The sequence below is a fragment of the Cherax quadricarinatus genome, chromosome 43 (genome assembly GCF_038502225.1).
Source record: "Cherax quadricarinatus isolate ZL_2023a chromosome 43, ASM3850222v1, whole genome shotgun sequence".
Lineage (NCBI taxonomy): Eukaryota > Metazoa > Arthropoda > Malacostraca > Decapoda > Parastacidae > Cherax > Cherax quadricarinatus.
This window is the reverse complement of record NC_091334.1, coordinates 28,702,431-28,719,436: the sequence shown is the minus strand read 5'-3', so window position 1 is coordinate 28,719,436 and position 17,006 is coordinate 28,702,431. Positions and strand designations below refer to the sequence as shown.

The 17,006-nt window shown below is 38.5% G+C and overlaps 1 protein-coding gene across 3 annotated transcripts in view; it reads right to left on the bottom strand.

Moving 5' to 3' along the window:
- Nucleotides 1-1,121: 1,121 nt before the first annotated feature.
- LOC138853938 (protein lifeguard 1-like) overlaps nucleotides 1,122-17,006 on the bottom strand; it is a 31,464-nt gene continuing 15,579 nt past the window's right edge. For all 3 annotated transcript variants that reach the window (XM_070093815.1, XM_070093816.1, XM_070093817.1), the window contains exons 4-7: nucleotides 13,221-13,342; nucleotides 7,322-7,412; nucleotides 2,219-6,252; nucleotides 1,122-2,053 (exon numbers count right to left, since the gene is read on the bottom strand). In XM_070093815.1, coding sequence (XP_069949916.1) covers nucleotides 6,052-6,252; nucleotides 7,322-7,412; nucleotides 13,221-13,342 — 414 coding nt within the window. In that variant the 3' untranslated portion in view covers nucleotides 1,122-2,053; nucleotides 2,219-6,051. The remainder of the gene's footprint in view (nucleotides 2,054-2,218; nucleotides 6,253-7,321; nucleotides 7,413-13,220; nucleotides 13,343-17,006) is intronic.

Below are 17,006 nucleotides of genomic sequence, written 5' to 3'. Positions count from 1 at the left end.
CTCCTCCCATCCCATCAATCATCACCAGATCTTCAATAAAAGTAAGTGTCATTTAATTGTGCATGCCTTTTTCAGTTTGTGTGTATTAAAATTAACATTTCATGTGGTAAAAAAAATTTTTTTTCATACTTTTGGGCGTCTTGCACGGATTAATTTGATTTCCATTATTTCTTATGGGGAAAATTCATTCGCATAACGATTATTTCGCATAACGATGAGCCCTCTTGCACGGATTAAAATCGTTAACCGGGGGTCCACTGTATTCTATTATTGTCATGAGAGTACGTTCTGGTACTCTCCTAAATGTACATTCTGGTACTCTCCTAAATGTACGTTCTGGTACTCTCCTAAATGTACATTCTGGTACTCTCCTAAATGTACATTCTGGTACTCTCCTAAATGTACATTCTGGTACTCTCCTAAATGTACATTCTGGTACTCTCCTAAATGTACGTTCTGGTACTCTCCTAAATGTACATTCTGGTACTCTCCTAAATGTACATTCTGGTACTCTCCTAAATGTACATTCTGGTACTCTCCTAAATGTACATTCTGGTACTCTCCTAAATGTACATTCTGGTACTCTCCTAAATGTACATTCTGGTACTCTCCTAAATGTACGTTCTGGTACTCTCCTAAATGTACGTTCTGGTACTCTCCTAAATGTACGTTCTGGTACTCTCCTAAATGTACATTCTGGTACTCTCCTAAATGTACATTCTGGTACTCTCCTAAATGTACATTCTGGTACTCTCCTAAATGTACGTTCTGGTACTCTCCTAAATGTACGTTCTGGTACTCTCCTAAATGTACGTTCTGGTACTCTCCTAAATGTACGTTCTGGTACTCTCCTAAATGTACGTTCTGGTACTCTCTTAAATGTACGTTCTGGTACTCTCCTAAATGTACATTCTGGTACTCTCCTAAATGTACATTCTGGTACTCTCCTAAATGTACATTCTGGTACTCTCCTAAATGTACATTCTGGTACTCTCCTAAATGTACATTCTGGTACTCTCCTAAATGTACATTCTGGTACTCTCCTAAATGTACATTCTGGTACTCTCCTAAATGTACATTCTGGTACTCTAAGTGTACATAAGGGTAAGAAACTCCATTAATAATAGTAACAATTTTAATAACTAAATTCTTACATTTCATTAAAAGATAAAAATAAATGTTAAAACATAAAATAATAATAATAATACTGTTCATTCTTCTAAATGTGATATATTTGGCATCAAATATTCCATCACCGTATTAAATTTATGGGGAAGAGCTAAACCCGTGAGGGGTCATACAGCACCTGAGGAAATGACAATCAGGCTTGATGGAAAGGACAGTCAGGCCCAATTCCTGGGATCAAGAGCCCTCATCGGCATCAATGCGTGGCTGGCAAAACATAACTGGCTACTTGCAAACAGTTTTTGAAAGCCAGATTTAACTGATTTTCCTCAGTAAACTAACAATAGATTCACAGTCAACTCTTTTAAAGCTCTTATGTATAAATAGTAAGGTCTCTTATAAAGCTGTTTTATATAAACAGTTAACTCTTATAAAGCTTCTCCATACAGCACTTTTTTTGGGGGGACACAACTAAAAAGGATATCCATAACTGAACAGTGGATAGAAAGGTATTCATAGTACAGTGGACCCCCGCCTTACGATCAGCTTCCAATGCAACCAATTATGTAAGTGTATTTTTGTAAGTGCTTTTGTACGTGTATTTTTGGGGGTCTGAAACGGACTAATCTAATTTACAATATTCCTTATGGGAACAAATTCATTCGGTAACGGCACCTGAACATACTTCTGGAATGAAATTATATCATAAGGCGGGGGTCCACTGTACTCTCAATTCAATTTTAGAGACAATCGCACTGGCAAAATAATTGGATCCTGGAAATACCAAGTCCCTAACAGAGCACTAACACTCAATAGAGTGTCTTAAGAAACAAGACACAAAGGGGAGGAGGAGTATATATTTTGATTACTGAGGTCCTCTTCATCTGAAGAGGACCTCCCTCCAAGGTCCTCTTCATCTGAAGAGGACCTCCCTCCAAGGTCCTCTTCATCTGAAGAGGACCTCCCTCCAAGGTCCTCTTCATCTGAAGAGGACCTCCCTCCAAGGTCCTCTTCATCTGAAGAGGACCTCCCTCCAAGGTCCTCTTCATCTGAAGAGGACCTCCCTCCAAGGTCCTCTTCATCTGAAGAGGACCTCGGGTAAAAGTCAAAATACACAGTCCCTCTTTTATTTCTGGTTCCATTTATCTCCAAATGGTTTTTCTATTCCATTTAACCAGTGTTACTACCACCATTAACTAGTGTTACTACCCCTCTTAATCAGTGTTCAACACACTACTACCACTGCTACACATGACTATCATTTAGCAAGAACTTGTACCATCATAGTTACACACATTACACCTATAAATAATCTGCACACTTAACAAAACTACTGAAATTAACTTACCAATGTCAGCCCATTTATTAAATTCTTAAAACTTGAATGAAATCAGTCAAATATCCCTTGAAATTATTTTACATGTAGTACATCAAGTTCAAAACTGACTAGCACCAGAAATAAAAAATAATATGTTACTAAATTCTTAAAGGTCATACAACATCTAGGCAATGGGAGGTCCACCTCAGTCTTCTCTCAACACTAGTACTGTGGTCTTATAGTCTCAGTTTTTTAGTGGTTTCCATTATTATTATTAAAGACAGAACCATCATGAGATCAAATTTTGTTCGGATTTTTAACCCCTGGAGGGTAAGGCATCCAGGATAACCCAAGAAAGGCAGTGCGTCATCAAGAGACTGTCTTATTTCCATTGGGGTCCTCAATCTTGTCTCCCAGGATGCAACCCACACCAGTCGACTATCACCCAGGTACCTACTTGCTAGGTGAACAGGACAACAGGTGTAAACATGTCCAATGTTTCCACCCCTGCTGGGAATCGAACCTGGACCCTCAACATGTTAAGTGAGAGCTTCGCTAGCCAGGCCACGGATGGTTCTGTCTTCAATAATTAATATAAACATTAATAATAATAATCACACTAAGCACTAAACCTGGTCATTTTTATTACTGTGTATATTAATGTTTATATTATAATTAATAAAATTTAGTTCAGTGACATTAACTGATAAAATTAAAGTGTATTGACTAAACTAAGATCTTAATATTAAGAATGAATGTAATGTCTTCACTACCAGGCAATAATACATTAATCCCTAACATAGGAATTAAAGTACCCTTTCAGAATATGTGCTCTGAGAGAAATACACGCCCTTGGTGTATTTACATCCTGTTGAACATTAACCTAACCTAAATGGTATACACGAGATTCCAAACCCAAATGCTCTAATATGTTTACACACATTTTTTAGTGTGTCAACTCATGGAAACACTTGGGGTATAAGTGTTTTGATATTTTTTCTCTTATTTTTCCCCTATTGGATTATGGCTTTGAGCTGACAAATGAACACATATATACCAAACTCCATGGGGGAAGTGGAGAGGAATCCTTCCTCCGTAAGTTATGTGTGCTGTACGAGGTGACAAATGCCAGGAGCAAGGGGCTAGTAACCCCTTCTCTATAAATTACTAAATGGGTGGGAGACGGCCATTGTGTTAAAAAACAACATTACACCAAGGACACTTTTCTCTAACAATGTTTCATCCAGTAGTTAATAAAAGTCTGTTAGTGAAACATTGTAATAACAAAAGCCTGTTAGGTGAAACATTGTAATAACGAAAGTCTGTTAGGTGAAACATTGTAATAACGAAAGTCTGTTAGGTGAAACATTGTAATAACGAAAGTCTGTTAAGTGAAACATTGTAATAACGAAAGTCTGTTAGGTGAAACATTGTAATAACGAAAGTCCGTTAGGTGAAACATTGTAATAACGAAAGTCTGTTAGGTGAAACATTGTAATAACGAAAGTCTGTTAGGTGAAACATTGTAATAACGAAAGTCTGTTAGGTGAAACATTGTAATAACGAAAGTCTGTTAGGTGAAACATTGTAATAACGAAAGTCTGTTAGGTGAAACATTGTAATAACGAAAGTCTGTTAGGTGAAACATTGTAATAACGAAAGTCCGTTAGGTGAAACATTGTAATAACGAAAGTCTGTTAGGTGAAACATTGTAATAACAAAAGTCCGTTAGGTGAAACATTGTAATAACGAAAGTCTGTTAGGTGAAACATTGTAATAACGAAAGTCCGTTAGGTGAAACATTGTAATAACGAAAGTCTGTTAGGTGAAACATTGTAATAACGAAAGTCTGTTAGGTGAAACATTGTAATAACAAAAGTCCGTTAGGTGAAACATTGTAATAACGAAAGTCTGTTAGGTGAAACATTGTAATAACGAAAGTCCGTTAGGTGAAACATTGTAATAACGAAAGTCTGTTAGGTGAAACATTGTAATAACGAAAGTCTGTTAGGTGAAACATTGTAATAACGAAAGTCCGTTAGGTGAAACATTGTAATAACGAAAGTCTGTTAGGTGAAACATTGTAATAACGAAAGTCTGTTAGGTGAAACATTGTAATAACGAAAGTCTGTTAGGTGAAACATTGTAATAACGAAAGTCTGTTAGGTGAAACATTGTAATAACAAAAGCCTGTTAGGTGAAACATTGTAATAACGAAAGTCTGTTAAGTGAAACATTGTAATAACAAAAGCCTGTTAAGTGAAACATTGTAATAACGAAAGTCTGTTAAGTGAAACATTGTAATAACGAAAGTCTGTTAAGTGAAACATTGTAATAACGAAAGTCTGTTAGGTGAAACATTGTAATAACAAAAGCCTGTTAGGTGAAACATTGTAATAACAAAAGCCTGTTAGGTGAAACATTGTAATAACAAAAGGTCTCTTACACGTCTATCTTATTACCGGTATACTGTCATAATTGCAACTATGTAATTGAGATTTCTTCCTTTAAATTGCAGAAGTAGAGAAAATCTGTTTAAACATAAATATGCCTGGTCATGGACCTTGGAATACCCTCCAGGTAAGCCAACAGACATCAGGTCAGGCTGCACATCCAGTCACACAAAGCCACTCTCGTTAGAGCTTCAGGGAGATGCCAGAGTACCTTTCCTCCTGCCAGCAGAGAGGGGATTGAGCCTTCACAATCCTTGCACTCAATGACCCCGTGTAGGTTTAGCATTTGATACGATACAAAGGGTGCATAATAATCCTTGAATGTTGCACTCAGACTAATGTGCAATTATTATATACTCAGGTATATGCAGTGTCTATCAACAGCATGACTATAAGCATACACAATGCTTTCAACAAGAACAGCTCAAGATTCACATCAAGCGCTGGATTTTGCCTTGTTACCATAATTAAAAATGAATAATTTTTAATAATCAAGTGTGCCATTATAATAAATACATAATGCTAATAAAATAAATAAGAACTCAAGAGCCACAATAAAGCCCCAGCTTGTCTATATGGGTACAAGTGACCAGTGTGTGAAGACTAGTGACACAGCCAGGTCAGGCATGTAAGTGACCATCACATGAAGACTAGTGACACAGCCAGGTCAGGCATGTAAGTGACCATCACATGAAGACTAGTGACACAGCCAGGTCAGGCATGTAAGTGACCATCACATGAAGACTGGTAACACAGCCAGGTCAAGCATGTAAGTGACCATCACATGAAGACTAGTGACACAGCCAGGTCAAGCATATGAGTGACAATTACCTGAAAGACTGGTAACACAGCCAGGTCAAGCATATAAGCAACAACTTTACACATACAGCAATTTATCCAAAAGCAACTGACATACCAACTCTCTTATTTTCCAAAAATGCGGAATGTTGAGTTTTCCAACGTCACTCACATTCCTGCTTTGGTAATAGCCCTAAATACTTCAGATTCACGTATTTCTCAAAATGAAAAATGAAAATAGCACTAAAAACTGCAAGCCACTCTAATTATGCTACATATGAGAACCTCTTCATGTAACATGGAATAATAGTTCGGACATGTTAAGTAATAGATTATGTTTACAACATCGTAAAATGTTTAGTTATTTCTAGAGCCAATGAGAGAGAGAATATACATAAAGATGTTGATGATATCCAAATAGAGGGTGAGGGCTGCAAAGACGTATTCCTCTGGAGAGACGGATAACTTGTGGCTTCCACCAATCAACAGCTGAGTGTCAAACACCAGGTAGAAGGAGAAGAGCAAGGCACCCAGGCACGAGTACATGATGTGCAACACCTGCCAAGAAACAACTTGTTTTATCCATATTACTCATGATTAATAGTAGTATTATGTTTGTGTGGAAGAGCTAAGCACTTAGGGGTCATACAATGGCTGGTGGATTGTTCAGTTAGTGTTTGTTGCATTGTTAGTGTTGCATAGTTAGTATTTGTTGCATGGTTGTTGCAAGGTTATTGTTGCATGGTTTGTGTTGCAAGATTAGTGTTTGTTGCATGGCTGAGGCTGCAAGATTAGTGTTCGTTGCATGGTTGGTGTTGCAAGGTTAGTGTTTATTGCATGGTTGGTGTTGCAAGGTTAGTGTTTATTGCATGGTTGGTGTTGCAAGGTTAGTGTCAAGGAAGTATGTCTGCTACATGGCTGTCAAAATATGTCTGCTGCATGGCTGTCAAAATATGTCTGCTGCATGGCTGTCAAAATATGTCTGCTGCATGGCTGTCAAAATATGTCTGCTGCATGGCTGTCAAAATATGTCTGCTGCATGGCTGTCAAAATATGTCTGCTGCATGGCTGTCAAAATATGTCTGCTGCATGGCTGTCAAAATGTCTGTTGCATGGCTGTCAAAATATGTCTGTTGCATGGCTGTCAAAAGAGGTGTTTGTGTATTGTTATCCGGATACAGAGATCAAGCCTCCACTAACTTAACATACACCAGTTTAACACTGTACATTCAGTATGCCTGTAGAAAAGTGAACTTATAATATTCAGAAAATCAAACGTATTTGGTTACATACGATCATCAAATATGGTTATGTATAACTGTCAAACTTGGTTACATATGATCATTAAACAGTTATGTATCATCATTAAACTTAGTTATGTATGATCATCAAGCATGATTATGTATGACTGTCAAACTTGGTTATGTATCATCATTAAACTTAGTTACATATGATCATCAAGCTTGGTTATGTACGATTGTCAAACTTGGTTACGTACGATTCTCAAACTTGGTTACGTTTGATTCTTAAACTTGGTTATGTATGATTGTCAAACTTGATTACGTATGTTGTCAAACTTGGTTACATATGACTGTCAAACTTGGTTATGTATGATTATCAAACTTACTTGGTTCTGTATGATTAACGCTAGCAAGCCGAACATCATGAGCACCACCACTGACACCAGTACAAACATTCCGCACGTTGTAAAGTCGTACCTGTTGACAAATATTACTGATTTATTTTTTAAACACACTGACCATTTCCCACCAATAGTCACCCTCCCCCCCCCCCACCCACACAAAAAAATCACCATCATTCCGTCAATCACTGTTGTAATACACAGATAAACATTCAGGCAAATATTTACACAAATTGCATATGAGTGTACATTTGTGTGTAATTTTAATATATATACTGGACGGTGTATTATTGGAGATCTACTACGACTTATCACCTTAAACCATTAACCCTTTCAGGATCCGTGCCGTAGATCTACGGCTTTACATTGAGGGTCCAAACCGTAGATCTACGCCATGAGCTCAGCTCACTCTGATAAGCTGTAAGCGGTTAATTTGGGGCTAGATATGAGAGAATACATCTATGTGGTATGTGTGCACCACATAAAACATCCTGCAGCACACAGTGCATAATGAGAGGAAAAAACTGGGACAATAATTGTCGATTAAAACAGCAACTTTGCAGTGTTTTTTTGTATGTTTTTTATAGTTGTACTTGCAATTTCTTGGTCTCATTTGATAGAATGGAAGATATATTACAGAAATAGAGATGATTTTGATTAGTTTTAGTACTGAAAATGGCTTGAAACTGAGCTCAAAGTAGCAGAAATGTTAAATTTTTGCCGATGTTCAAGAGTAAACAAATGACCTCACACGTCTAATACACATCAGTTGATGGGTCTAATATACGTTCACAAATGTGCTGATATTATTCATACAATTATTACAATATTGCATGACAGTAACTCTTCTATTTTTTGGTTTGAATAAAAATTCATTATGTGAATTAAAAATCAATATGGAATTCATTTGTAAAGCCTGAAAACATAACTAATGAACAGAGGAAATGTTAGTTTAGTGCCAGAAATGCCTGCATTGTTTATTCTGGACCCTATTTTGAAATTAGAATATTTTGAACTTTGCATTAAATTGGCCAAATTACCAATTTCCAATCACTTTGTTTTGTAGTTGAAACAGGTGAGTTGGCGATTTCTTGTGCTCAATTGATAGAATAGAAGTAATACTAGTGAAATAGCTAAGAACTTGGTCGACTGGAATAAGGTAATTGGCTTAAAATGGGAGTCAAAGTCGGCAAAATTGCCGATACGTAAATATCGCTGACACATCAAAATTCGCGAAGCATAATTTCGTCAATTTTCCACCAAATTTCGTACTTTTTGTTTTATTACCTTCAGAAAAAGATTCTCTACCATTTCATAAGAAAAAATAACAAAATTATTTTTTGAAAATTCTTGGACCCTGGTGCGCACTTTGAAATTTGGCCTCTGGACCCTGAAAGGGTTAATAACTGAACAAAAGGCTGCTGTGTGGATTACCACCCATTCCTGCACCAGACAACACCCTGCCCCCCCTCCCTCCCACTCTTCATGAGTTTGAACTTAATTAATATACAAAATATGCACTCATATTACTGTGCCTATTGTATATACAACCTCTTCTCACTTGACAACGGATTTATGTTCCTGAGACCACGTAGTTAAGCGAATTTGTCACTAAGTGAGGAACATACTATAATGGTAGTGAGTTTGTGCCAACCATCTTTGATATTCTTTTAATGTCACCTTTGCACCATTTATAACATTTCTGGTATGTTTTTAAATGTTTATACAGTAGTGTACTGTATACTGAAATAAACAGAAATCAGCTCTAATACAGGTCTCCCTCAACACTCGCGAGGGTTAGGGGATCAAGAGCCTCGCGAATGTTGAAAAACCTTGAATGTTTGGTGCCCCAATATATTGTAGGGAAATATATTACAATACTGCTTCCTTAACTTGTTGAACCATGAATAATCATAAAATACATGAAAACGTCGTAAATTGTACTAAATATATACATGTTATGATTTAATAACGTATGTTATTTAATAACATGTATGTTAATAACATGTATGTTATTAAATACCACAGACTCCACCACTGCGAGTCCCTACTACCCTCCCTCCGACCCCCACAACTGGCAGCCAGCCCTCCCACCACTCAGTGTGGTGAGTGTTTTGTTTGTTCATTATTTGCTATTAAACTACATTATAAATAATGTGAAAACATTCATGACTGCATATTGGAATGGCTATTAGGAAAGGTATTAGACGGTGACATCATGTGTTTACTCTTGAACACAGCAAAGAATCAAACATTTCTGCTATTGCTAATAATAACAATAGTAATAATAATTAATAATAATAATAATAATAATAATAATAATAATAATAATAATAATAATAATAATAATAATAATAATAATAAATACGATATAATTGAAGAAGGAAATTGTACAAAAATACGAGGGAGTGGTTGACATATCGTCAGTGTGACTTTGTTTATACTGGAGTGAACATCAGTCTCCCAGCTCTTCCAAACATTTCGCAATAATTCAGCGGTTGAGGCAGTGGTATTTAATAACAAATATGTTATAAATAATAATAGTACATGTTACTATTAATAACATGTATTATTATTAACATGTATATATTTAATAACATGTTATAAATAATAATAGTACATATTAACATGTATTATTATTAACATGTATGTTATTAAATACCATTGCCTCAATCACTGCCTCTACCACTCCAGTCACACTCAATCTACAAGCACCAAACACAATGAATTATTGTGAAATGTTTGGAAGAGCAGGGAGAATAATGTTCACTCCAGCATAAACAAAGTCACACTGACGATGTGTCAACCGCTCCCTCGTATTTTTGTACAATTTCCTTCTTCAATTACATCATATTTATTATTATTATTATTATTCCTTTTTTTTTATCACACTGGCCGATTCCCACCAAGGCAGGGTGGCCCGAAAAAGAAAAACTTTCACCATCATTCACTCCATCACTGTCTTGCCAGAAGGGTGCTTTACACTACAGTTTTTAAACTGCAACATTAACACCCCTCCTTCAGAGTGCAGGCACTGTACTTCCCATCTCCAGGACTCAAGTCTGGCCTGCCGGTTTCCCTGAACCCCTTCATAAATGTTACTTTGCTCACACTCCAACAGCACGTCAAGTATTAAAAACCATTTGTCTCCATTCACTCCTATCAAACACGCTCACGCATGCCTGCTGGAAGTCCAAGCCCCTCGCACACAAAACCTCCTTTACCCCCTCCCTCCAATCTTTCCTAGGCCGACCCCTACCCCGCCTTCCTTCCACTACAGACTGATACACTCTTGAAGTTATTCTGTTTTGCTCCATTCTCTCCACATGTCTGAACCACCTCAATAACCCTTCCTCAGCCCTCTGGACAACAGTTTTGGTAATCCCACACCTCCTCCTAACTTCCAAACTACGAATTCTCTGCATTATATTCACACCACACATTGCTCTCAGACATGACATCTCCACTGCCTCCAGCCTTCTCCTCGCTGCAACATTCATCACACATGCTTCACACCCATATAAGAGCGTTGGTAAAACTATACTCTCATACATTCCCCTCTTTGCCTCCAAGGACAAAGTTCTTTGTCTCCACAGACTCCTAAGTGCACCACTCACCCTTTTCCCCTCATCAATTCTATGATTCACCTCATCTTTCATAGACCCATCCGCTGACACGTCCACTCCCAAATATCTGAATACATTCACCTCCTCCATACTCTCTCCCTCCAATCTGATATCCAATCTTTCATCGCCTAATCTTTTTGTTATTCTCATAACCTTACTCTTTCCTGTATTCACTTTCAATTTTCTTCTTTTGCACACCCTACCAAATTCATCCACCAATCTCTGCAACTTCTCTTCAGAATCTCACAAGAGCACAGTGTCATCAGCAAAGAGCAACTGTGACAACTCCCACTTTATGTGTGATTCTTTATCTTTTAACTCCACGCCTCTTGCCAAGACCCTCGCATTTACTTTTCTAACAACCCCATCTATAAATTTATTAAACAACCACGGTGACATCACACATCCCTGTCTAAGGCCCACTTTTACTGGGAAATAATTTCCCTCTTTCCTACATACTCTAACTTGAGCCTCACTATCCTCGTAAAAACTCTTCACTGCTTTCAGTAACCTACCTCCTACACCATACACCTGCAACATCTGCCACATTGCCCCCCTATCCACCCTGTCATACGCCTTTTCCAAATCCATAAATGCCACAAAGACCTCTTTAGCCTTATCTAAATACTGTTCACTTATATGTTTCACTGTAAACACCTGGTCCACACACCCCCTACCTTTCCTAAAGCCTCCTTGTTCATCTGCTATCCTATTCTCCGTCTTACTCTTAATTCTTTCAATAATAACTCTACCATACACTTTGCCAGGTATACTCAACAGACTTATCCCCCTATAATTTTTGCACTCTCTTTTATCCCCTTTGCCTTTATACAAAGGAACTATGCATGCTCTCTGCCAATCCCTATTACTATTGTTATTATTAGCTGTAGCAGAAATGTTTAATTCTTTGCAGTGTTCAAGAGTAAACACATGATGTCACCATCTAATACCTGTCCAAATAGCCATTCCAATATGCAGTCATGAATGGGTTTACATTATTTATACTGTAGTTTAATAGCAAATAATGAACAAACAAAACACTCACCACACTGAGTGGTGGGAGGGCTGGCTGCCAGTTGCGGGGGTCGGAGGGAGGGTAGTAGGGACTCGCAGGTGGTGGGAAACTTAAATATGATTTGGCGGCTGGGAATTTGGTGGCTGGGAATTTGGCAGTTGGGAATTCGCGAATGTGTGAAGTCCGTGAAAGTTGAAAACGTGAATGTTGAGGGAGACCTGTATACATTATTTAGGTATGTATACTGGTCAGAGAGCCCGTCGTAAGTCCGAGGCGTCAGTAAACGAGTACGTCGCTAAGTGAGGAGAGGCTGTACTGATGGGAAACGGCACACCCAAAATAGCTATACAGCACCTGGGTAATGGCAGATAATCTTGTTTAATCCAATGAAGGGAAGGAGACCTAATTCACTGGCCCTTCACAAGCATCCAAGAACTCTTCCCTCTGGAAGGATGGTCTGGTAAACCAGTGGAAGATCTCAGGTAGATAACTAAAAGCTCCAGCTGTAGGTCACCATATGACTAAGACCCACATCAGGAAACATTTGACCTGTTTCTAGACCTATCTTACATAACCTAACTGAAGAATTTCCCATATATAAATAGAGCAACACATTACCCAGGCGACCAGCATCCTGACTCAGACGTATCCATGTTACATCAAGCACAAAAATATCAAGTTCATAGCGACTTACCCAGTTGATTTCATTTTAAGACAGTGCTATTATTTTTAACAAACCGGCCATCCCACACTGAGGTAGGATGACCCCCCACCCCCACCCACACAAAAATAAAAAGTTAAAACATTCACCATCATTCACCCATCACTGTCTTGCCAGGAGTGTGCTGACATCACAGTGCTGATGACCCTCTGAACTGCAACATCACCACCCCTTCAAAATCCAGGCACTGTACTTCAACCAAAAGGACTCGAGTCTGACTAAGACGATTTCCCTGAGTTCCTACAGCACATCAATTCATAAAAAATTACTTGTCTCCACTCACTTCAACCTAAGGAATGCACAGAAACCTGCTCTCATGTGAAGTTAACTGTCATTCACTGTCATCAATGCACTCCAGTGAAGTCTACTGTGTCATTCACTGCCATCAATGCACTCCAGTGAAGTCAACTGCGTCATTCACTATCATCAATGCATGCCAGTGAAGTCAACTGTGTCATTCACTGTCATCAGTGCACTCACATGCAGTAAGTGGACACTAGACACAATGGTCGCTCAACTTACTTGGTCTGGAAGGCAAAAAGAGTGAGGGAGATAACCACCACCATGGTGACTCCGACAGCCAGCAGAATCTCGTTTTGTGTGAACGTACCGGCGGCTGTACCAAGCAGAAACCCTTCACACACCTGCAAAGGAAAGCTAAGTTAACTCTTCCTTAACTAAACTCTTCTCTAAGCAAAGCAAAGTTAACTCTTCCTACATGTGATGGCTTTATACTTGTGGGAAGGTCACTGCACAACAACCTGTGGGAATAGTCCAAACATACCCATCCTGTGGTAGTCCAAACATACCCATTCTGTGGTAGTCCAAACATACCCATCCTGTGTGAGTAGTCCAAACATAACCGTCCTGTGGGAGTAGCCTAAACATACCCATCCTGACTCACAAAATCATAATAACACGATTGCGAACAAACCACGGTATGGGTGGGGTTAGAACCTGTGGCAAATGAGTCGTAAAACTCCAGGCCAATGCGTAAGTTCTAGCGTGGATTGAGGCATGGCTTACCAATAGAAAGCAGAGAGTTACCATTAATGGAGTGAAATCTGAATGGGGATTAGTCACTAGTGGCGTTCCACAAGGATCAGTTTTAGGCCCTCTCCTGTTCATAATTTACATTAATGACCTTGATGAAGGGATTACTAGTGACATGAGTAAGTTTGCTGATGATACAAAGATAGGCCGTATAATTCACTCTGAGGAGGATATCAATGAACTCCAGGACGATTTGAACAAATTAATGTCTTGGTCTGAAAAATGGCAGATGAAGTTTAATGTGGATAAGTGTAAGGTACTTGCCCTTGGTAATGAAAATAACCCTCGAAGCTATAATCTAGGTGAAGTAGAGCTTGATCATACAGAATGTGAAAAAGACTTGGGAGTCATGGTAAGCAGAAATCTAAAGCCAAGACAGCAGTGCCTTAATGTGCACAACAAGGCCAACAGATTACTTGGATTTATCTCAAGAAGTATAAGTAACAGAAATCCAAAAGTTATTTTACAGCTCTATACATCACTAGTGAGGCCTCATTTAGATTATGCTGCTCAGTTTTGGTCCCCTTACTACAGGATGGACATAGACTCATTAGAGAACATACAGAGAAGAATGACTAAAATGATTTACTGTGTAAGGAACCTCCCGTATGAAGATAGACTTAAAGCCTTAAATCTCCACTCTTTGGAGAGGCGTAGAATGAGGGGAGATATCATTGAAGTGTATAAGTGGATGACGGGCATATACAAGGGAGACATTAATAAAGTACTGAGGGTGTCGAACCAGGTAAGAACCAGGAATAATGGATTTAAGTTGGATAAATTTAGATTTAGAAAGGACATAGGTAAGTACTGGTTTTCTAACAGAGTTGTAGATTGAACATTAAAATGGTATAAAATACCGACAGGTTGTTAGGTAAGACACATATGCAACAGTTAGGTGTCTTTGTTTCGAAACGTTTCGCCTACACAGTGGGCTTCTTCAGTCGAGTGCGGAGGGGTTGATGGGAGCAGAAAATACTTGAAGACGATGTAATCAGTCCATCACCCTTGGGGTTTTGGGGTGGTCAGTCCCTCAGTCTGGAGAGGAGCATTGTTCCATATATGAAACAATATATATTGTTTCATACTATGGAACAATGCTCTTCTCCAGACTGAGGGACTGGCCACCTCGAAACTTTGAGGGTGGTGGACTGATTACATCGTCTTCGAGTGTTTTCTGCTTCTATCGACTTTTCTGTGCTCGACTGAGGAAGCCTGCTGTGTAGGCGAAGCGTTTCGAAGTAAAGATACCTAACTGTTGCATATGTGTCTTACCTAACAGAGTTGTAGATGCGTGGAACAGTCTTCCCAGTGGGGTGATAGAGGCTAGGACCTTGGGTAGCTTTAAGAAGAGACTGGACAAACATATGAGTAGGAGGGGCTGGGTTTGATTGGTGTCAAGGGGTACGGGAGTTATTTCTTGAGTAGCTTTAGGTAGATGTCGTTTTGATAAGGACCTGCCTCGTATGGGCCAGTAGGCCTTCTGCAGTGTTCCTACATTCTTATGTTCTTATGTTCTTATACCCATCCTGTGGTAGTCCAAACATACCCATTCTGTGGTAGTCCAAACATACCCATCCTGTGGGAGTAGTCCAAACATACCCATCCTGTGTGAGTAGTCCAAACATAACCATCCTGTGGGAGTAGCCTAAACATACCCATCCTGACTCACAAAATCATAATAACACGATTGCGAACAAACCACGGTATGGGTGGGGTTAGAACCTGTGGCAAATGAGTCGTAAAACTCCAGGCCAATGCGTAAGCACTGTAGTGGTCACCACAAATACCCATGCTGTGGGTTGTAGTCAAAAGATTAAAGCTGGCTAGCACGTCGGTCTGGAGTTTTATGACTCTCTGTTCACGGGTTCTAACCCAGCCCGTGGTATGGTTTGTTTGCAATCATGTCATTACAATTATGTGAGTCAAGATACACAGTATGTTTGTTATGCACGTGCTGATATCCTTTGATATAAAAACATTGCTTTCACACCACTGAATTTGCAGGTCAGAACATGTATGTAGGATTCCAGGAAAGTAGTGTATTTTTTGAGACAGTGTCATAGAGCTACAAAAATGTCATGTGAAGAATTGCACTGTTGATAATGTAACAGCCTACAAAGATCATCAGTTTACTTACTGAAGTAAATGTAAATTAATTGTCAGTGGACAGATGGATATTTAACCCTTTCAGGGTCCGTCCCGTAGATCTACGGCTTTATGTTCAGGGTCCAAACCGTAGATCTACGTCATGAGCTCAGCTCACTCTGATAAACTGTGAGTGGTAAATTTGGGCCTAGATATGAGAGAATACATCTATGTGGTATGTGTGCGCCACATAAAACAAATCCTGCAGCACACTGTGTATAATGAGAGAAAAAAAACGAGACCGTGATTTTCGATTAAAACAGCGACTTTGCAGCGTTTTTTCGTATTTTTTTATAGTTGTATTTGTGATTTCTTGGTCTCATTTGATAGAATGGAAGACATATTACAGAAGTAGAGATAATTTTGATTGGTTTTAGCACTAGAAATGGCTTGAAACTGAGCTCAAAGTGGCGGAAATGTTAAATTTTTGCCGATGTTCAAGAGTAAACAAACGACCTCACACGTCTAATACACGCCAGCTGGTGGGTCTAATATGCATTCACAAATGTGGTGATGATATTTATACAATTATTACAATATTGCATAACAGTAAATCTTCTATTTTTTTTGTGTGAATAAAAATTCATTATGTGAATAAAAAATTAAAATGGAATTTATTTGTAAAGCCTCAAAACATAATTAATGAACAGAGGAAATGTTAGTTTAGTGCCAGGAATACCTACATTGTTTATTCTGGACCCCATTTTGAAATTGGAATATTTTGAACTTTGTGTTAAATTGGCCAAATTACCAATTTCCGGTCACTTTATTTTGTAGTTAACAGTTGACTTGGCGATTTCTTGTGCTCAATCGATAGAATAGAAGTAATGCTAGTGAAATAGCTAAGAATTTGGTCGACTGGAACAATGTAATTGGCCTAAAATGGGAGTCAAAGTCGGCAAAATCGCCGATTCGTAAATATCGCTGACACATCAAAATTCACGAGAGCATAATTTCGTCAATTTTCCATCAAATTTCGTAATTTTTGTTTTATTACATTCACAAAAAGATTCTCTACCATTTCATAAGAAAAAATAAATTTTTTTTTTTTTTAAATTCTTGGACACTGGGGCACCACTTCAGATTTTGTCCTTGGACCCTGAAAGG